The 24149-nt window shown below is 30.8% G+C and overlaps 1 protein-coding gene across 13 annotated transcripts in view; it reads left to right on the forward strand.

The window, feature by feature from the left end:
- Positions 1 to 24149, forward strand: part of LOC139529096 (rabphilin-3A-like) — a 112036-nt gene that overhangs the window by 19016 nt on the left and 68871 nt on the right. For 8 of the 13 annotated variants that reach the window (XM_071325360.1, XM_071325365.1, XM_071325362.1 and 5 more), the window contains 7 exons: positions 133 to 262; positions 4957 to 5100; positions 7519 to 7648; positions 8401 to 8487; positions 10851 to 11034; positions 13688 to 13783; positions 17908 to 18075. In XM_071325360.1, coding sequence (XP_071181461.1) covers positions 186 to 262; positions 4957 to 5100; positions 7519 to 7648; positions 8401 to 8487; positions 10851 to 11034; positions 13688 to 13783; positions 17908 to 18075 — 886 coding nt within the window. In that variant the 5' untranslated portion in view covers positions 133 to 185. The remainder of the gene's footprint in view (positions 1 to 132; positions 263 to 4956; positions 5101 to 7518; positions 7649 to 8400; positions 8488 to 10850; positions 11035 to 13687; positions 13784 to 17907; positions 18076 to 24149) is intronic. The other 5 variants (XM_071325367.1, XM_071325366.1, XM_071325369.1 and 2 more) reach the window with 1 other exon arrangement.

The following is a 24149-nucleotide window of genomic DNA, read 5'->3' on the forward strand; positions in this document are numbered from 1 at the left end:
TTAATTATAGTTTTAGACTTTTTTTTCAACTTTCAAATTAACTTTCAAGATTTTGTAGGATGAAAAATATATTCAAATATATAAATGTATAACATACATATAAATGTTTTTAAAACCTTCTGCATGTTTTAGGGGATATCATCCTAGTACTGACTGATCAACTTTCATCAATGTTATCATAACTTATGGGAGAGTTTGGAACAACAAGTGGCATGGACAAGTGGGTGTGTCCTAATGACAGAGTTCTTTCACTCAGAGCAAAGTAAGTTCAGATTTAATGTGTCCAAGTTAACATTAAAAATGTGGTTGGAATTATTTTAAGTTAAGAAATTGTATACATAATTAACTGGTTTCACTATAGAACTAAGTATTGAGTTATATCAACCTGTATACCTGCATGCTAAAATAATGTTTTTATAAGACTGCAAAAGTTTGTGATTTCATATAATTCTATGATCATGATGATGCTGTCGTCATCTGCATTGTCATCCAAAGAAACAATTCGTTTCCGAATAATAACTTTAGTTTAAGTGAATTGATCTCTATGAAATTCTACAACAAGGTTATATACCTAGAAAGGAAGGTTGGGATTGATTTTGGGGGTTATAGTACATATTTGCCAACAGTTTAGGAATTAGGGGACAAAAATAGGCCAAAAAACAAGCATTTTTGTAGTTTCCAGACAATAACTTGTGTTTAAATGTATGGATCTCTCTAACATTGTACTTCAATGTTCCATTATTCAAAGGGAAGGCTGCGAATTAGATAAGAGGTATTTGCTCCAAGGGGAGGGGGGATAATAAGTTTGGGTAGTGGATTTTTTTTCCTCAATTTTTTTAAAGGGTTCATAATTTTTTTTCAAAATTTTTCAAATTTCAATTTTTGTAAAGTTTCAAGAAGAAATCTTTGTATGCACAGTATTGTGCATTAGATTTTTAAGATCTTTGATCACATTTATTTTGTGTCAAATATTTGATCACAATCCAAATTCAGTATCAAGCTTGAATATTGTGTTCATAGTTGCCCTAACACTATCAGGCTAATGGCTCAGAGAAGCATTTTATTTGCAAAGTCAAGCATTCTGAGAGACATTATTAAGTCCCTAAACTGTTATAAAAATGTTGTACAGGAACAAAAATTTAACTTAATTTGTAATTTTTCTTTATTAAAAAGAATTAAATCCATTTATAATAGTTATGGCTTTTGAAATTTAACATAGTATTAGTTTATAAGTTTATAATATGTTTTAAGTTTGTTTAAAGGAAACAACTTTTAAAAAGTCAATGGTATTTGGTTTGCAGTTGTATTAGCATTGGCACATCTGATTTCCCCTGACATAGCTGTGCTAACAGTTTAGCTTACTGTTTGATGTGAGTCAACAAATTGTGACTTGGATGGAGAGTTGTCTCATTGGCCCTCATACCACATCTTCTTATATCTATTATACTAAAAAACACAATGTATGAACATTTTTTTTTTGATAAACAGAAGAACTGACATTTTTGTATCTACCCACCAACATGGTTGCCAAGGTTACAAAATGAAACAAGAGTTTACATGGTTAATGGAAATTTTTATGGCTTGTTTATGAAATATTTAGCTCCCTTTTGTTGATTTTAAAATTTTCGTATGACATTGGGTAGCAATGGAACTTTTTTTGTTAAAAATTGTTGAAAACTGTCCAGTTTTCACTTTGGATGATTATAGAATTTTATTTGTTTAAAAATCAAGGCCACAGTTAAACTGGAGGCAGCCTAATTAAGGTACAAAATGTAGCACAATACAAAGATTTTATAACTCCAACTCCTAAGTTTTAAAATGCTGTAACTTTCGTAATAATGCTTGAAAATTTATAATAGTGGTAGTTATGAATAGCTAACAGATTACTCTTTCAAATTAATGCAATGTAAGTATTATGCAACATACGTACAATTATGTAACCAATAATGCAATTATAATGTTAACTGTGTCTAAAATATTTTTCACCAAATTTTCACTTTCAATTGAAATTAGCTCCTGCATAGGTATTCATAGAGGGTTGATTTTATTACATGTTCAGGGATGATTCCAGGTGTTTTCAAATGGGTCCCTTGAATATCAAATTGGGAAATTTTATCCCAATTGGGAATTTTTTATGCATACAATCTAAGACGAAATAAGATCTTTTTCCTGTAAAAACGGAAAATGAATATTAAGTTAATTTCACCTGTACACTGATGGAAGAAATTATTGGATTCAGACCAGGGAAGTTGTAATACATGAATATGATTGCATATGATGCACTATGATCTTAACTTTGGTAAACGAGGCCTATTACAAAAACATATATACCACAAGTACCAGCTAACATAAACCTATGGCAAGCCGTTAAGCTATTTATTCGAATTTCAAATTATCTCATAATATATAAGATATCTTATGTAATATATAAGATATCTCATATAACATATAAGATTTATTTAAGATATCTTAAAGTATATGAAATATCTTATAAATATGTTTTGTACAAGATATCTTATAAAATTTATTGGATATCATATTAAGAAAATTATATGAAATATCTTATAATTTATGTATGATATCTCTAATACTATTTCTTCTAATATATAAGATATCATAAATAATATTTTTTATAAGATATCTTATATAAAATAGATATCTTATATAATATAGAAGATATCCAATATCGATTTTAAAATATATATCTTACATATACTTTACATAAGATATCTTACAAATATACTTTATATAATATATCTTATATAGTTTATAAGATATCTTATATAATTTATAAGATATCTGATAAAGAAAATTATATGAGATATCTTATAAAGTATAAGATTTCTCATAAAGTATTTAAGGTATCTTGTGAACTATATAAGATATCTTATAAACTTTTACTTTATAAGATATCTTTCAAACTATATCAAATATCTAATGAACTATTATATAAGATATCTTATAAAGTTTATGAGATATTTTGAAGTTATATTAAATAGCAAAACGGCTTGCCATATTAACCTGTGAAAAAAAATCATCCATTGGGTATTTTTTCAACAGATCATCTTTATAAACTTACCTTGATTTAAATGTATTTCAAATAGAACTGGCCAATTGTCGAATTCAGAAAAGCAATTACAAAAGTATATATATATATATATGCTGAATTGATAAGATATTTAAAGCAATTGAACCAGTGAACTTTAAAATTATTTGGATCATTTTCATATCTTTTGAAACAGTTCCATAATGATGACATCGTATTTTAGGGGGGGGTCTCATTTCATGAATGGTCTATCATCAACTTATTTTCAAAAACGCTCAAACTTTTGTCTTTTGCGGAAAAAAGTGCAAAATATAAAATAATTTCTTTTACAAAACAAGTTTTAATCAAATTACATAACCGGCTCTGCTGAGCGATCTGCTTACCATTAAAATTCATTCATCAATATGTTATATCAAAATTTGAAAACTTGAATTTGCTCTTTGCCGAGGTCTGTTTTGACACCCATTTTGACAAAAAGCATATTTTTGATCAACCTGCTGAGCGATCTACTTTTACGAGACCAAAAACTCCGATAACATTTTAACTGCAATTGAATCCGGCCGCCAAAATTGTTTACCTCATGTTGACATAATTAAATCGTTTGTTAATAAAATGCGATCATAGTCAGCATTCTTATCCGGATTTTACTACGCTTTAACGACAAACTCAGGGGTTCACGCAATTATACTTGCTGTAATCAGTAACGGAAACTTTTCCGGAAATACCGACTTCTGTTTTATTTTCCTGAATTGGGAATTTATATTTCAAACATTTTTTTGGGGGGGCCGCTGGCCGATTTAAGGGCCGTTAAGCGGCCCTAAACTATATAGTGGAATCATCACTGCATGTTGTTCCTGTGACCATTATCTACAAAAGGGACTGTCTTAGATTTTAGATAGCATTGGCGGATCCAGGGGGTTCTGGGGTTTGAACCCCCCTTTTTTTTGGCCGATCAATGCGTTTGAATGGGAGCATATAGTTGGAACCCCCCCCCCCCCCCCTTTTACTTTGGGTTTGGAACCCCCCCTTTTTCAAATGGCTGGATCCGCCCCTGGATAGAATGTGTAGAACAAATTTTACACCTAATTAAACATTATCTTCTTTTATGTGGTAAGGATGTTTACACTAATTAGAGATTTATGAGAGAATGAAATACCATAGGGACAATTTGAGACACCCTTTTGAAGCCCATGATGTGTTGATTAAGATTTCGTTTAAATTTTCTGTATAGTTAAACGAAATCTTAAAATATTGCAGTCATTTAAAAGATTAATCTTTTATCTAACTATATATATGTACCTCATTTATCATTTTTTATGCATTCATAAGAAAGTTACAGCATTTTAAAGGTCAGTGATTGGAAGCAAAAAAATCTTTGTATTGTTCTACCGTAATAGAGCCCAATTATTCATGTTTTGTTTCATTAGGGGTACCACTGTGAGTAGTAAACGTTTTAGTGAGAAGTATTTCAAGTTGATCACATCAATTCATTTAAAGCACAAAGACTATTTAAGTCTTAATGGTGACATATCATGCACTGATGATGCAGCTCTTTATTATTTCTGCTGCAATGGAGGGAGAAATGAAATTCATCAGCTATTTCTCAAAAGTTACATTATTATACATGATATATATGGAGAAAAGTAAGAGCAAATAAAAAAAAAATTAATTGATGGATATATATATTAGATGGCTGTAGATTTATAAAAACAATCAAAGGTGTACGGTATTACATTTGTACCACAAAACCAGGATAGCAAAAAGATTTAGAATATAGGTAAACAAATATTTTTCAAACTATAAAGGAATACATTTGTTAATTATGAGAAAAAGCAGTATTGTAGATATCAGCAAAATTTGGCATTACAAAATATATATATATATATGTTATTAAATATTTTATATTGTAGACTTGGAACTGGATGGTCTGTCCATACAGAAAAGTTTACAAAATTTAATAAAGGAGAACAACTTAGTATGGAGGAACAAGACCATATTATGAATGTTATATCAAAGTCTGAATATATAGAGCAGGTTGAACAGGAAAGAATTGGGTAAAAAATCCTTTTGTAATATAACTCTATGATAGATTTGATGTAAAAAAATTAAAAAAAAACGAAAACAAAACAAATTCACAAATTTTTAGAAGTGGTTGTTAAATACTATACTGCTGGGGAGTTTGTCTGTTCATTTGTAAGTCCATCATGTTTTGGTGGGTTTAATTTAGCTTAACATGAACTTTTTCATATATAGACACTGCATGTACTCATTAGTCCTCAACAGGTAATCAATATTTTATAAATCTTTTTCAGAATCTTCACCATATAATGTCATTGTACACCCAGGGCCTTCAAGAATATTAGAGCCAGCCATACATTTTTTGTCGTATCCCAATTTAAATCCCTTATTATAAGATCTAGTAAAAAGAGGCAATCATGGTAATCAGTTGGACATCATATAAACAATGATTGATGATATTTAACTTGATTTTTGTCATAAACTCAATGTTTTTAAGAACCGTAAACAATTCATCATTTCAAGTCTGCAACATTAGTGAATAAATATCTGCCGCCTAGGTCACACTTTCACTGATTTCAAGCCGGATTAGCCAAGGATACGATCCGGGATCATTTGTGGCAATCTGTATTTATTTAGTCCATAGTTTTCTGTATTGTAGTCGTAGTCATAGGTAGTACATATAGTACTTGTATATATCCTTGACAATTTTTGAACATGCAAAAAATTTGACAAGGGATCAAACAACCATAGTAAACCTTACTAAACCGTATAATACATACAAATTGTTTTAGTCCCTATCAAAACTGTATTAACCCATACTTATTCGTATGCCTGAATGATTACTATGGCTAGTTCCAGAGAACTATGTACTAGTATGGTTACACCACGTATCTGTTGAGGATACAATTGGATATGTTAAGAGTTTGTCAGGAACAACACGATTTCATTACGTAACAATTCATGTAGGTAGGGATCAGTCAGGGTTCTGACAGTGTGTACGTCTTTACTATGTAACAACACGACAAGATACAGAATATTACTGTCCACGATAAACTTACATAAGGATTCTGTATAAATACTCCCTACTTATAGGGTCCAACAAATTCTTTGTCTTGCCATTAAGGTATACATAACATAATCCAACATGAATGATCAACAACTGCTTCTTGTAATTATTTGGCTGTGATAGGATATTGATAAGTCACAAAATGACAGGGCAGTGGTTGAGCTTCTTGATTGCACACATAGAGGTGACCAAAGGCAGAGTATGAGTCCTTCATGACTGAATTTTGTGCAAACAATCCAGTTTACATTCGAGAACTTTGTAAGAATAGTCCCAAATAATCAAGAATTGCTACATGTCATAGACTCATAGGTCCAAGGATTGCGAAGACCAACACATGGTACAGACAGACAGATAAATAATATATTTAACATAACATGACAAGAATCTACAATTCACTGACATAGAGAAATGATAAATCGCAAGTATAGAAATGATAAATGGCTTTTAGAAAATGTGGTGGTTTGTACTATTCAGTTTCAGACCTTTCTCATTCATACTGTTACCCTTACTAACCCTTAGTCATACGGTAGCAAACCACTGTTTATCTACAGTACATAAGCCCAGAAATGTGTCTTTGCATACTAAACTGTGTCATTTCCAAATCAACCTGTGTCTCATCGTAAAAACCTGTATCACTCATGTTGCTAAATGAACCTTGTCCTTAATTACCGTGGTAGTAATACCAAACCCTGTAGTCAAACTGTTGTGCATCTGTATCGGATCCGTATTGGACTAATGAAACTGCTTTTCCAGTATCATCTGTGAGATTTAATCTGTAGTGGATCAGGCAAGGTAATTCGTAAATGTGTGAACTAGGCATTTGACTCTTACCCTTGTATTTCTGTATGCATGTCTATCAGTAGGTATGTCCCAAAATCGCTTCTCTTTCTCAAACTTTAATTTGCATCAACTAAATTTTATTTTAATTTATACACAATTCTTGCCACATAACTCAGATATCTAGTTTGAAATTTTTGGTGAGGTTACTTTTAATGTTGTGGAGTTATGATTCTTTATAATAATAAATGCAATCATAATCATCACCTGTGTCCCACAGACTCATCATTATCTCTATTTATTTTACTTGTTATACTAAGATCACAAATCAGGAAATGTGCAGGAAATGCCTACTTCATAATTCATTTTTCACCGCAATAGTATGTTTTATACTGGTAACATTCCCAAGTTATGTCTCAATGAGATGAAACATAGAGATCATAAGTGCGAACCAGTATGTCAACAAATCAAGTTATCTATGTATTTTATATAATTCCCCAAAAGAGGCATGGTTTGAGAAACAGCTGTATTTACAAAGTGCAACCTATATCCATTGAGATAGTTACAGGATATGATGTTTCCTTTGCTTTAATGTGTGTTTATTTTGCAGTCGACTGGTTGATAAATTAGACAATATGAAGAAGAACGCCATGGGTAATGGTTCTTCTCAATGTATTTTATGTGGTGATGAGTTTGGCTTACTTGGAGCTTCTCCTACTTTCTGTGATGACTGTAAATCAGTAAGTAATAATATTTTATGTTTCATATTAGCATAGTATTTTAAATAAGCTGATTTTGGATTTTCTATAACTTTTTGGCATAAGATATAAAAAAGGAGATGTGGTATAACATATAGTCAATACGACAACTCTTCATGAGACCTAATGACTTAGACATTGACAACTATAGGTCATGGTATTGCCTTTGACAATGAGCAAAACCCATACCATATAGTCAGCTATAAAGGCCATGAAATGACAAATATAAAATAATTCAAAACGAGAAAACTTACAACTTATTCTTTAGTACAAAAAATGAACATCAAACAAATAGTGTAACACAGAATGGATTTTATAGACATGGAGACTCAGTATTTCATTGCAGACTCTAATGAAGAATGTTCAACCCTACAGGTACAACAAAGCTACAGATAATATGTTTTTATACGTTAATAAAAATTTCCAATCCCAAAATATCTTTATTTACATATGTGAATAAAAGTATTAAATTAAAAATGTTTTGATTTTCTATATTTCTTTAACATCCACTTCTTGTTTTCTGATACTTTTGAAGATAATAATGAGTGGTATTGCTTTACACAAAAAAAGAACCATACCAAGACCTAGATACATATCCTTTTAGACATATTGTGATACAAAGATCTTGACATCCACATCAGTAAGGTAGGTGTGTGTGTTTAATTGACTAGTTGTAGGGAACCTTATCTGTGATATCCATCATCAATTATTTACACACACAATTTCTTTTTTAGGCTGTTTGTGTAAAGTGTGGCATAGATACATACAATAGTAATAAACAACCACTGTGGCTCTGTAAGATTTGTAGTGAGAACAGAGAGGTATGTAGAATAAAGAAATATTTTAGAGACTTGACCTCCTGGTTATGTCACTAAGTTTACACCAAATGAAGTTTTGAGACTTGTTGGTTTTTAGCTCACCTGACCAACAGCTTCAGTGTGAGATTTTGCCCTCACTTGACTACCTCTGTCTTCGTTTCTTAGCTTTTAAATGAAATCTTATCTTCTGAAACTAATAGAAAAAATTGACCTCAACTCACATGGTATCATTCTTAGGTTATCTAGTTTAAAAAATGTCTGGCATATTATTAAAATTAACTAATATGGTACCATCATTGCTCAATGTTTTGATATTAACCTGGGTACTCAATATGGTATCATCATTACTTATTTTTTCTTACTAAATATGATTTCACCATTATTATTTAATGTGGTTGTGTCATAGGACAATGTGGTTTTGACATTATAAATACCTATGTGTAGTTTTAGGTAAAGTAGTTGATTCATAATAAGGAACTAATTTAAATGAAATAATTATAGTTTTGGAATATTAACCAATGACCTTGTTTGTTGTTTCTCATTTCTTAAAGATAAAAGACTATTTATTATATGAATCTTTGAAAGTATAAATATAATACAAAACACAATCTTTTATAGTTTTGATCCATTTTATGATTGTTCAACAGGAGTGTAATGGAAATAGGTGAAATGGTATATTTTTATGTATGCATAAAAGCAAATGTAATAGATATTGGTGCCCTAAATTATATGTTTGCTTTAAGAAAAAAAATTATCATGTAAAAATAAAAAAAAAAGTAAGGATCAAAACCAGTCAACTACTTTTTGAAAACAAATATGAAGATAATTTGAGATATTTTTGCATATTTTTATTGGAAGAAATACAAAATTGTAGCCAATAAATGAAAAATCCTTTACTATATCTTTTTATTAAAAATGTTAGATTCATTGTTCTTTATTTCATGCACTTTTCATTTAACTGTTGTACATAAAAAATGTCAGGTGTGCAACAGAAACAGGTCAAATTGTTGTGTATTTCTATGTATGCTCAAAAGCAGAATTGATAAAAAAAAAAATGATGACTAAAATTATATTTGATTGATTTCAGTATGTCTGTCAATTTAATTAGATAATACATTTTAATGCATGAAAACTCTTTTTTGCAGTCATATATTGGTATCATGTTGTTGTCCTCCTCGTCAGAAGACAATTGGTTTCCAGACAATAACTTTAGTAAATGTAAAAAGAAATTTAAACATGAGGTTTATTACCACAAAATTAAGGTTGGGATTGATTATGGGGTTTTTGGTCCTAACAGTTTAGGAATTAGGGGCCCAAAAGGGGCTCAAATAAGCATTTTTCTAGTTACCAGACAGCAACTTGTGGAACAGTGTATGGATCTCTCTGAAATTATACAAGTGTCCATACCACAAAGGGATGGTTAGGATTGGCTTTTAAAGAGGGGGGTGTTATGGGTCAAACTGTTTAGGAATAAGGGCCAAAAAAGTTGGAAAAATGTTTACTGCTTAATGGACAATTAAAAAAGAACAAATTATATGTTTGGATTACCTCCCTTACACTGCTTTTAAATTATGTATAAAGAAATGTTGTATTGTCTTGAGGTAATTAGCTGTCAATTTATTTTTGATCTTGAGCTATGTTCCTTTATAAAATTGTATGCAAGAGGGGGTATTATATGTGTCCATAGGGACACATCATTTCACATTCTCAATTTATTTAACATGATTCCCAAAACAGTAAGTAGATACAGGTGAGCGACACAGGCTCTTGAGAGCCCTTATATATGGTTCATTGGGCAATTAAAAGTTTTTGTGTTTTGACTGTTTTCCAATTACCATGTATAAGCAATAGATCAACTAATTATTTTGGATATGGAATAATTGTTGTGGTGTATCTGAAGGTCTAAATCTAACCAGATACATGTATATCTGACCTTGACCTCATGAATCTTTACAAATGTTAAGTTTATGATATAATTGTATTAAAATAATCTTTATGACTTTCAATAAAAAATCAATGGTCAGTAATACAGGCTAGTCATGTCAGAGTGTGCACTATTGTGAACTTATTTTTCAAGAATAGCCTCTAATCTTGAAAAATATGATAAATAAGTAAAAACTATTAATAGCAAAACTGATAGGTATACACGATCCATTTAATACAAACATGACAGAAATATTTGGCTGATTCCTAATTAAAGTTTTTTTTACTATCTTCAAGTAACTTGTGACTTTTGCCTACTATTTCAATTTTGGATAGGTGAATGATTGGTAGCCTCTGTTTTTTCGTCTTTAAGCATAAACAAGCATATTTAGTTCATGTTGAAATTCCATTTAACTTTTATAATTCTTTGTTAATAATTTAAGGTATGGAAAAGATCTGGAGCATGGTTTTTTAAGGGTATACCAAAATATATCCTTCCAGAGAAAAAGACAGGACCCTCTAAATATGCAGTTAGTAGATTGGGACAAGAGACCAGAGGGTCTGTTAAAAGTAGACCTGGATCAACCAGACAGTACAATACTTGGAGTACAGGTAGACCAAGTCAGGGTAAACACAACTATAATATGATTTTTATGCCCCCTCCATATCAGAGGGGTCATTAAGTTTTACCCTTGTCTGTCTGTACGTTTGTATGTCCCAAAATTGGTATTGTTCACTTACTAGAGTTTGGCTCAACCAAATGTTATGAGACTTTAACACAATGCTTATTATCACAAAAAACAGATATTGAATTTGGTAGCGTCACTAAAACAGTTCTAGAGTTATGCCCCTTCATAAATGGAAAAATTACAAGATTTTTAGTTTCCGTTTTCTAACTTAAGTTTACCTCAACCAAATGTTATGAAACTTGTACACAATGCTTATTATCGCAAAACACAGATCAAATAATAATTTTAGTGGCGTCTCTTTAACTTTTCTAGAGTTATGCCCCTTTATAAATGGAAAAGTTGCAAAAATTTTAGTTTCCATTTCCCAACTTAAGTTTGCCTCAACCAAATGTTATGAAACTTATACAAAATGCTTATCACCATAAAAGAAAGATCAAGTGTGAATTTTGGTGGCGTCTTATTCACTGTTGTTGAGTTATGCCCCATTTCAAATGCAAAAATGCTGAATTTTTTGTTTCGGTTCTTTCGGTTCTCCTCAACAAAATGTTATTAAACTCATACACAATGCTTATTACCTCCAAATACAGATCAAGTTTAAATTCTGGTGGTATAACTTAAACCTTTCTAGAGTTATGCTCCATTACAAAGGGAATCTTATATCTGTTTAAAAAATATCAATTGTATAATTGTTAGAAAAAAATATTTTAATTTGGAATTATTTGATCATTATTGTACATGTTGTAGTTGAATCAATTTTAAAAATTAATTTTAACCAACAACAATTATGGACACAGGAAGATAACTCCAATTTTGAAAATTATTTTAACAATTACAACAACTACAACCAATGCTTTATACAATGCAATGTTCACTGAAACTTTTTTTAACAATCTTTACCCATCGGTGCTTACAAGCACTGTGTTTAATGTTCTTCAGTTTTGTACTTTTATTAAATAGACATCTGCTTATATAACTTTGGAAATGATTTGTTCATATCATTCTTGGCCAATAATCTATTTATGGTTTTCATAATAACAAGGGGTGTTTAAATTGTGAATGAGTCTATCTTTATTCAGAATCTATCATATACAGCATACCAAAGCAGCAAGATGTGTAAAGATGTAAACAATATCTCATCCCTACGAAAAATTATCATTAATAGATTTATACTTGTAACCAGTAAGAGACCAAAGTACTCCAATCACCTCATTATCATTAATAGATTTATACTTGTGACCAGTAAGAAACCAAAGTACTCCAATCACCTCATTATCATTAATAGATTTATACTTGTGACCAGTAAGAAACCAAAGTACTCCAATCACCTCATTATCATTAATAGATTTATACTTGTGACCAGTAAGAAACCAAAGTACTCCAATCACCTCATTATCATTAATAGATTTATACTTGTGACCAGTAAGAAACCAAAGTACTCCAATCACCTCATTATCATTAATAGATTTATACTTGTGACCAGTAAGAAACCAAAGTACTCCAATCACCTCATTTTCATTAATAGATTTATACTTGTGACCAGTAAGAGATCAAAGTGCTCCAATCACCTATCATTAATTGTTATCAAGTTCACAATATTTTGAAACATAGTCAAAGATAGTAATAAACACTTTAAAGTGAAAGTAGAAAAATACCAAAATTATGCATGAATTCAAATAAAAAAATGTAAATCATGTATTTTGGTTGTTGTTCTATTTTGGTTTATTTGTGCCTCCATTGAGAGTGCCAAAATTTGAACACTCAAAAATAAAGCAAACACTAAAAATTGGATTGCATATTTGTACAACAATATCATTATGTTAATTGTTGGGGAAAATATTTGATGTTACTTTATCATCTGTATATATCCTACAATTTAATAAACATTATAGCCAAACCTGCAAATAGATACCAGATACAGAATTTAGACAGCAACACCATATCATTTTTACTTAATTGACAATTTTCTGAAATTGTGAAGAAAACACAATATATAAGAATTTCTATTCACCCTTGTCATAAATATACCAGGCTATTGCTTATTACACTCTTTTATTGGGAACAAGAATGGGCTGATAAGAATATGTAATCTTTTATCTTTCATTAATTAACATGTACTGTCAGAGGAATAACTATTAAAATTTATATCCTTGGTCCTGAATAGATTAACATATAACTGCAATAGAGTTGATAAAAATTTATTTCATATGATATTTGTAAAAATAAATATTCTACTTAAAAAGTGATTTTAATTGTTTCAAATTTTATTTTCATATTTTCTTTCAGCTTTGAACCCGAATATATTTTTTTTTATATGCAATTGCATGCATTTCTGATTCCTTCATTAAGTTAACTTTGTCATGTTTCTTGTTTGAGTTGGTCATTGATTTTTTGTCAATAAATACACAGGTATATAAAGGCAAAAAGAAATGAGCTTACTTACTTCTGTTATTCCAAATTTAAACACATCAATTGGACGATGCACCAAAATTACATACACCAAATTTAAACACATGCCTTTCAAGAGAAAACTGCTAATATATCCAAACCCCAAAATTAAGTTAGTGACCCTTATATACATTTTATATTTTTAGCAAATAATGGCGAGAGCAGTGAGCAGGAGTCCACAAGTGAATCAGAGGATGAGATCAGTATTGGTAAAAAGAAAACAGGAAAAATGAGGGATTCAGGTACAAATTCTAAAATAGTAATATTACTCAATTTAGCAGATTGGAAAATCTCAAACAGAATATTTTCATACATTTGAAGGTATTCAATTCCTACTGGAAATTGAATATTGAAGAGTATATACCATATACCTATTTTATCAATAGTTTGACAAATTTCCATAGGTTTCAAACTGTTAGTCAGAGCTAGTAATGTATGTGTTCTTTAACTAACTAGATTCAACTAAATGTTATGAAACTTATACACAATGCTTATTACCATAACATACAGATCAAGTTTGAATTTTGATGGCATCACTTTTACTGTTCAAGAGTTATGCCCCTTTACAAAAGGAAAAATTAATGATTTTTTTGTTTCCTTTCTCTAACTTCAGTTTGCTACAACCAAAAGTTATAAAACTTATACATAATGCTTATTACTACTAAACAAAATACAATACTTAGTTTAACTTACAAAATAATAATGGTTATAGTTAAATATATAATATAAATAATTTTTGGGGAAATCACAAAGTTGTTGTTTTTGGCCCGCCTGTGACAAGGTCTCAGAAAGGAAGAATTTCATACATGCCTATTACATAGTAAATAAGTGAATTTCATGCATGCGTATTACATAATACTGTGAATTCATTAATTTTGGTTGGTACCAAATTTGGTGGATTATGGGAAACTTGCATATTCGTGGATATTTAATTTTGTGGTTTTGACATGGTTTGTATGTACAAAATTATAATCCTGATACCTTTGATAACAATTGTATACAAGTCTATAGGAAAGTTGTTATTCATTGAATATTAAAATTCATCTTTTATCTGTAAAATCCACGAAACAATTTAAATGTTTAACTAAATACACATTCCTTTAAAATGTATCCAAATTGTATGGCACAACCACGAAATCACTTATCCACTAAAGTGCAAGGTTTCCGCAAATCACGAAAATTGGAATCCATGAAAATTAATTAATCCTCAGTATCTAGTATGAATTTGTAATTTATTTCCTTGTACATCAAGAAACATAGCCCCTACTTTAGAAAATATGACAGATACATAAAAACATTTAAATGGAATTTTTAAGCCACTCATTTTCTCATCACTTGCCGTCCGTCGTCCGTCGTCGTTAACTTTTACAAAAATCTTCTCCTCTGAAACTACTGGGCCAATTTAAACCAAACTTGGCCGGAATCATTATTGGGGTATCTAGTTTAAAAAATGCGTCCGGTGACCCGGCCAACCAACCAAGATGGCCGCCATGGCTAAAAATAGAACATAGGGGTAAAATGCAGTTTTTGGCTTATAACTCAAAAACCAAAGCATTTAGAGCAAATCTGACAGTAGGTCAAATTGTTGATCAGGTCAACATCTATCTGCCCTGGAATTTCAGATGAATTGGATAATCCTTTATTAGGTTGCTGCCCCTGAATTGGTAATTTTAAGGAAATTTTGCTGTTTTCATACGACCGCAAAAATTAAAATTTTTTGGTCGTATATTGGTATAACGTTGGCGTCGTCTGCGTTGTCATCGTCGTCGTCATCGTCCGAATACTTTTAGTTTTCGCACTCTAACTTTAGTAAAAGTGAATAAAAATCTATGAAATTTTAACACAAGGTTTATGACCACAAAAGGAAGGTTGGGATTGATTTTGGGAGTTTTAGTTCAAACAGTTTAGGAATTAAGGGCCAAAAAAGGGCCCAAATAAGCATTATTATTGGTTTTCACACAATAACTTTAAAAGTTTTAGTAAATAGAAATCAATGAAATTTAAACACAAGGTTTATGACCACAAAAGGAAGGTTGGGATTGATTTTGGGAGTTGAGGTCTGAACAGTTTAGGAATAAGGGGCCAAAAAAGGGTCCAAATAAGCATTATTCTTGGTTTTCACACAATAACTTTAAAAGTATTAGTTAATAGAAATCACGGAAATTTAAACACAAGGTTTATGACCACAAAAGGAAGGTTGGGATTGATTTTGGGAGTTGAGGTCTGAACAGTTTAGGAATAAGGGGCCAAAAAGGGCCCAAATAAGCATTTTTCTTGGTTTTCGCACAATAACTTTAGCATAAGTTAACAGAAATCTATGAAATTTTAACATAAGGTTTATGACCACAAAAGGAAGGTTGGGTTTGATTTTGGGAGATTTGGTCCCAACAGTTTAGGAATAAGGGGCCCAAAGGGTCCAAAATTGAACTTTGTTTGATTTCATCAAAAATTGAATAATTGGGGTTCTTTGATATGCCAAATCCAAATGTGTATGTAGATTCTTAATTTTAAGTCCCGTTTTCAAATTGGTCTACATTAAAGTACAAAGGGTCCAAAATTAACCTAAGTTTGATTTCAACAAAAATTGAATTCTTGGGCTTTTTTGATAAGCTGAATCTAAACATGTTCTTAGATTTTTGATTATGGGCCCAGTTTTCAAGTTGGTTCAAATCAGGATCCAAAATTATTATATTAAGTATTGTGCAATAGCAAGAAATTTTCAATTGCACAGTATTCAGCAACAGCAAGAAATCTTCAATTGCACAGTATTGTGCAATAGCAAGAAATTTTCAATTGCACAGTATTGCGCAATAGCAAGAAATCTTCAATTGCACAGTATTGTGCAATAGCAAATATTTTCAATTGCACAGTATTGCACAATAGCAAGAAATATCTAATTGCACAATATTGTGCAATAGCAAGAATTTTTCAATTGATTGGAGTTATCTTTCTTTGTCCAGAATAGTAGTTGAAACAACTTAAATCATTGTTTTATACAATATACAATGTATATTCACTTTTACTACCAACTGATAAATTAAAACAATCTTTACCATTCAGTGATAACAAGCACCTTTTGTTATATTTAATATTTTATGATGTATTTAAATGAGTAGTTATTGTTACAAACTCCATTAGAAATTTGAATTGAGATCAGTTTTGGAAAAAGGGAAAGGGGGATGTGAAAAAAGAATGGAGGAGGGTGTTAAATTTTTCTCATTTCAGATCTTCAAACATTTTTTTGAGAGGATTAATATTCAACAGCATAGTGAATTGCTCAAAGGCAAAAAAAATATTTTAAGTTCATTAGACCACATTCATTCTGTGTTCGAAACCTGTGCTGTTTCAACTATGTAATCACAATCCAAATTCAGAGCTGAATCCAGGTTGAATGTTGTGTCCATACTTGCCCCAACCGTTCAGGGTTCAACCTCTGCAGTCGTATAAAGCTGCGCCCTCCGGAGAATCTGGTTTGTTATTATATTGAATATTATTATAGATAGAGATAAACTGTAAACAGCAATAATGTACAGCAAAGTAAGACCTAAAAATAAGTTACCATGACCAAAATGGTCAATTGACCCTCTAAGGAGTTATTGCCCTTCATAGTCAATTTTTAACAATTTTCATAAAATTTGTAAATTTTAACTTACATTTTCCGCTGAAACTACTGGACCAAGTTCATTATAGATAGAGATAATTGTAAGCAGCAAGAATGTTTAGTAAAGTAAGATCTACAAACACATCACCATCACCAAAACACAATTTTGTCATGAATCCATCTGTGTCCTTTGTTTAATGTTCACATAGACCAAGGTGAGCGACACAGACTCTTTAGAGCCTCTAGTTTATTTAGAAAATTATAAATAATCATTGATGAAAGATTTCAGCAAACAATTATAGGTGAGTGATTTAGGGTTTGAGAGTCTCTTGTTCCAGTGTACAAGCTTTAGTAACCGTGTAACCTCAAGTTTCCAAAATATTCTATAAAAACACCAAAATGAAATAAGAATTGTGCTTTGAAAGACATACCTTGTTTCTTTGAAGTTAAACATAAGGTAATATAGGAAGAAAGCTATAAAAATTTGATTTTGAATTGGTGGTCTGATACTGCTAATAAATTGAGATACCTGGCATTTGAAGTTAGATAGCTACTGCCAAGAAAAATAATAAGGTAGTTGAATTAAGGTACTCAGTGTAATTAACACATCACCCGAGGCAGATATGCATCAAACAATACTGGATGTATAAATCCTTTATACCATAATTATATCCACCTAATGTATGTTTAATCATTTACTAACTTTGGTAAATGTTTGTTAAATTCCTGTAAGAATACATTCTTAAATGTTTTATTTTTTGATAGAGAGTGACAACATAAGTTTAGCAAGTTCAACAAGTGGGCAGTATTATAATCATTCCAAAGAAAGCAGACCTAGTAATGCAAGCAGTTCATATGCTGGACAAATGAGTGCAACAGAAAGTAGCCGAGGAGATGACCCTCATGATTCATCAGATAATGAGAGTATGCGAGGTAATGGTCCCACTTTCTCATTCATCTGTACTTATAACAACTACAGATTATACCTTATACAACATTTTATACCTATTTTGATAAAATACCTTTTTTTTACATTGAAGAAACAAGAATTGCTTTCTACTCAATATTTCGTAAAACAAATTCAGTGTATTTCTACAATATCATTTAAGATTTGAATAGTAGATTTTATAATGCCAATGCTATTAATTAATTTCTTTGTCATTCAAACAATCTTAAAAATTGAACAGTTTGAGTGAATTTATTGCTCTGGTTAAAATTTCATGAAAAACAATTTCATGAAAAACAATCAGAATAGAAGGCAAGTTAATTACTTATTTTGTGGACTCCTATATAAAGAAAATGATACTCCTTTGCTACCAAAAGGTATTAACAGTTTTATGCGAGAATACAAGCCATATGTAATCACTGAATAAAACTGGCCAAATAAAAACTGATAAAAATAGTTGAATGTCTTCTGCAGTCAATTGTACTATTTAACCTTTCATGTTCTAGATAATATAATCCCACAAGAAATGGTTCATTACTGGTTAGGTATTTGACTATTTGACTGTGAAACTTATTTGATTTACAAGGGGTTGGGGTGTTGAGATGTAAGGATAACAGTGAAATCTATTTTTTCAAACTGGTAATTTCACGAAACACACCTGTTGAATTTAAAGCAAGACATATATCACTGTCTTTGCATGTGCTCATCATTAATAAATTATATATAGAAACATTTGAAAAACCTATACATTTATTTTTTGTACTACATTTTTGACATCTAGGACTCCTACCTACATACTAACAACAAGGTTCATGTATTGTAAAATCAGAAGTTATTGTGGTGTTTTATTAATGCCTTCTTTGCGACAAATGATAAAAACTTGTATACATATTTCCTTCATGATATTGTTGTAACTGATTGCATTAGTTAGATTTCACAGTTTGACAGTGGTCAATGATTTGCAGGAATAAATTCACATATAAATTTCTTAATTTAGAGTATTAAAATTTGTTTTGTGTACATGTTTGATTACAGATTAAAACTACAAATTAAAGTTACCTGCATGAGTGAATTCTTTGTACACTCAAAGAACAATTTTGTGTAATTGAATTTTGGAAACAATTTGATACTTACTAAGAACATTTGTTGTGACAAGATGTATATCAATACAATATTATTTTCTCTTGTTTGTAGGATGAGTAACTTCTCAAAGCATATGATTATTTTTTTTTATCCCTGACCTTATATTCATTGCAACTTTTGTCATATTTGATCTCAAAACTACAAACAAAGCTTTGTCTTAACATGCTATTTGTGTGATGTGTGTTCAGCTTCGTCAGTCATTTACTTTCTGTTAGCAAAATACCCAAACACAAACACACACAAGATAAAAGCATAAACACAAAAACAGACCACCATAACTTCAACTTTATTCCAGAAACTTCAAACTTTTAAGACAAATGCTTGAGTGAGAAATTAAGCTTGAAACTAGCTGCATAAAGCATTTGATTTTTTTGAGAAAGACTATATTTGAAAACAGAATTATTAGCTCACCTGGCCCGAAGGGCCAAGTGAGCTTTTCCCATCACTTTGCGTCCGTCGTCCGTCGTCGTCCCTCGTTGTCTGTCGTCCGTCATCGTTAACTTTTACACAACTTTTCTCCTGAAACTACTGGGCCAAATTGAACCAAACTTGGCCACAATCAATATTGGGGTATTTAGTTTAAAAAATGTGTCCGGTGACCCGGCCAACCAACCAAGATGGCCACCATGGCTAAAAATAGAACATAGGGGTAAAATGCAGTTTTTGGCTTATAACTCAAAAACCAAAGCATTTAGAGCAAATCTGACAGCAGGTCAAATTGTTAATCAGGTCAACATCTATCTGCCCTGTAATTTTCAGATGAATCGGACAACCCGTTGTTGGGTTGCTGCCCCTGAATTGGTAATTTTAAGGAAATTTTGCCGTTTTTGGTTATTATCTTGAATATTATTATAGATAGAGATAAACTGCAAACAGCAATAATGTTCAGCAAAGTAAGATTTACAAATAAGTCAACATGACCGAAATGGTCAATTGATCCCCTAAGGAGTTATTGTCCTTTATAGTCAATTTTTAATAATTTTCATAAAATTTGTAAATTTTTATCTACATTTTCCAATGAAACTACTGGGCCAACTTCATTATAGATAGAGATAATTGTAAGCAGCAAGACTGTTTAGTAAAGTAAGATGTACAAACACATCATCATCACCAAAACACAATTTTGTCATGATACCATCTGCTTCCTTTGTTTAATATTCACATAGAACAATGTGAGCGACACAGCCTCTTTAGAGCCGCTATTATTATCTACTCACAATGATAAAATGTTTGGAAAATTAACTTTACATTACTCATGTGTATTAATCACTAAGAGGGCGTATCAAACAATTCTTAATTGGAGCTAGATTAGATGTAAATAACTTTTCACGAAAAATTGATATTACTTTATTCAATTATTAGGACTAAATTAGCCAAATTTACTTATTTTATTAGGAATTTTCATGACAATAGATAAACATGCTTCATATTTTTAAAAGAAAAGAATATTTAATAACCTCAGTTGAACTAAATAAAGGCAACAGTAGTATACCGCTGTTCAAAACTCATAAATCCATGGACAAAAAACAAAATCGGGATAACAAACTAAAACCGAGGGAAACGCATTAAATATAAGAGGAGAACAACGACATAACACTAAAATGTAACACATATAGACAAAATCCCACGAGAATAACAAATATAACATATATATATAACATCAAAACCAAATACATGAATTTGGGATAGACAAGTACCGTGACACGTCTTATCGCAATGTGAATTTACACTCAAAAATAAGAGAAAACAAACGACACAACGTTATAATGTAATACACACAGAAACGAACTATAATATAACAATGACCATATTCCTGACTTGGTACAGGGCATTTTTAAAGGAACTAAAACCAACCTAAATGTTTTATTTTTTTTTAAATTTATTGGATGCTCCTGTTGACCATGTTGATTAAGCAACATGATCCCCTATTAAATGAAAATAAAGTAGACCTAAGAACTATCCTATAACTTAAATATTTTATGTGATTGAGATCCATACTTTTGGCAAGAAGTATATATTTTTTTGCCTATAAATATTATGGTTGATTATCTGCACATCAAGTATGGCTATGGTGTAGTTATGAATAAATATTAACAAAATGTTATTTGGCTGATTCAATAAAAATGAATGTGTATTATAAAGTAGTCAAATGTAACATATAAAAGTTGCCCATGTTAACTTATTTTCAGTTAATTATACTCAGTTTATGAATTGATGTAAGGTCTCCTAGGCATTATGGCTGTGATCAAGTAATAATTTTATAATGAGGTGATAAATTACGGAAGTTTCATTACTGAAGATTCCACCTTTGAAATTATTATAGCCATTAGCCTTGAAAATTACGGTTTTGTTTTGTCATGCAAAATGAGTTAAACTATAAAGAAAATCACTTGTTTTTATACGACTGTAAAAAAAAATTTGCGTCGTATAATGGTATCATGTTGTCGTCTGCGTCGTCGTCATCGTCAGAAGACACATTTAGTTTCCGGACAATAACTTTTGTTTAGATCTCTATAAATTTTTACCAGAAGGTTCAATACCACTAAAGGAAGGTTGGGATTGATTTTGGGGGTTATGGTCCCAATAGTTTAGGAATAAGGGGCCAAAAAGGGGGCCCAAAATAAGCATTTTTGTAGTTTTCAAACAATAACTTGTGTTTAAGTGTATGAATCTCACTGAAATTATACCACAAGTTTCCATACCATGAAGGGATGGTTAGTATTGACTTTGGGGGGGGGTTATTGCTCAAAATGTTTTGGAATTAGAGGCAAAAGGGCAAAAAAAGGGGAAAACTAGGTTTTTCTAGTCAATTGACAATTAAAACAATTTAAGGAGGCTCGAGGCTATAAAAATTTCAGAAAAAAATCAAACATTTGCTTTTCATTACAATTTTTTTTTATTTCCTTTTGTAGTTGTTACTTTATCATATGGTACAAAAATCATTCAAAGCAATCAATTCGTGTTGGCCCCAGATGACTTTCAAAATGTATCATTGAAAAAGTTCCAAATTATCTCCCTTTGGTGGAAAAATGCCATTTTTTGGCTCTAAAATTGAAATATCTTTTTCAACTCATCGGTGACCTATCTTTTTTAATATAATTTCCATATAAGCTGTACTTAAACTAAATTATTGTAAAATTTCAGCGATTTCTGTAATAAATTTCTTTTTTTTCTTTCAATATTGCCTTTATTTCTCCTATTACTTCAACAGAAAAAAACCGCCTTTACACAAATGTATGCTTCTTTCGAAGGCAGATTGTGAGTGCAAATGAACGGTGACCCTACTTTTTTATTTTATTTTTCTATTAACTATAAGATAAAGTTCATTTATAGAAAAATATAGAGAAATCCTAAATAAATGATTTAGACCCGCGAACCCCCTTAAAAGCAGTGTAAGGGAGGTAATTCAAAATCAGTTAACATACAACTTTGGGTATGTTTAGATTACACTGCTGGTGGACTGTTAGTCCCCGAGGGTATCACCAGCCCAGTAGCCAGTACTTTGGTACTGTCATGAAAATACGGATTTTTGTTGTGTTATTAAAATTTGCTGTTACAAAATGTTAAAAATTATTATAAATTAAGGAATGTATCTCCCTCATGCATAGCTCTGATTCCTTTCGGGGATTTGGCTATAATTTTTGGACCTTTTGGATTAAAGCTCTTCATCTTTTATATAAGCTTTGGATTTCAAATATTTTGGCCACAAGCATCACTGAAGAGACATGTATTGTGGAAAAGCGCATCTGGTGCAGGAAAATTGGTACCGTTAATGTTGTTACACTACTTGTAAAATATGTATAAAGAAATGTCAGGTTTTGGACTAATTGCAGAAAAAAGGGGGGTGGAAGTAGTTTTTTTCCCCAAAATTTCTCAAATTCCAAATCTTTTAAAAGTTTAAAGAAGAAATCTTTAATTGCACAATGTTGCACAATAGATTTGTATGTTTTGTGTCAAAAACTGATATTATGTCAAAAATTTGATCACAACCCAAATTCAGAGCTTTATGAAGGTTGAATGTTGTGTCCATACTTGCCTCAACTGTTCAGGGTTCAACCTCTGCGGTCATATAAAGCTGCACCCTGCAGAGCACCTGGTTAAAGCAATGTTATACAATTATTTTCTTAATAACAGATAATGTTAAAAAAACATATAAGACCATTTTTGGTACACATGACAGAAAGCGTTGAAAGTCACATTAATTTAAGTTTGACATAAAGTGTTGAAAGTCACATTAATTTAAGTCAACTCAAGATCAAATTGTGCAGTCAAAATGTTATAACTATGAAAGATACTTGTCAATGAGACAGCAACCCAACAACACAAATAGCCAAGAAGATTATATATAGCTATTCATTGCCGGTTTAGAAAAATAGTTGTGAAAAAAACAACGAAAGTATCAAAAAAGGTTTCTATCAATGAATTTCACTGACCCATAAAACATCATACAATGAAAGAGTGTTTTTGATTACTAAACACAAATTCAAGCATTAAAGCAGCTGCCACCCTACACTCAAACAACAGTATTTTAGAACTGTAAAAACACATATATAGGACTGTATTTGACAGATTTGTAATTATTTTGCTTGTTTTATCAAATGCTATATATATATATACATAATTAGTACAAGTATTAAATGAGCTATTAATTATGGTATAAAATTCCTTCAACTATTTTTTAGTCCTTGGTAATAATGTTTAGAATATTACGATCATAAGACAACGACCCACAATACAGAACATGGGGATAATTTTGTGTTTCCCTTTTATGTAAATGTTTTACCGATCGAGCACTTGAGTATCACTCGGTAAATGCAAAGAGTAATTGATTAGTAAATCTTCACCGAGTTGACATCCCTACTATATATGGATTTAATAAGGTTCGTGTTTGGTGTTCAACATGAACATCAACATATTT

This window comes from Mytilus edulis, chromosome 6, assembly GCF_963676685.1.
Source record: "Mytilus edulis chromosome 6, xbMytEdul2.2, whole genome shotgun sequence".
Lineage (NCBI taxonomy): Eukaryota > Metazoa > Mollusca > Bivalvia > Mytilida > Mytilidae > Mytilus > Mytilus edulis.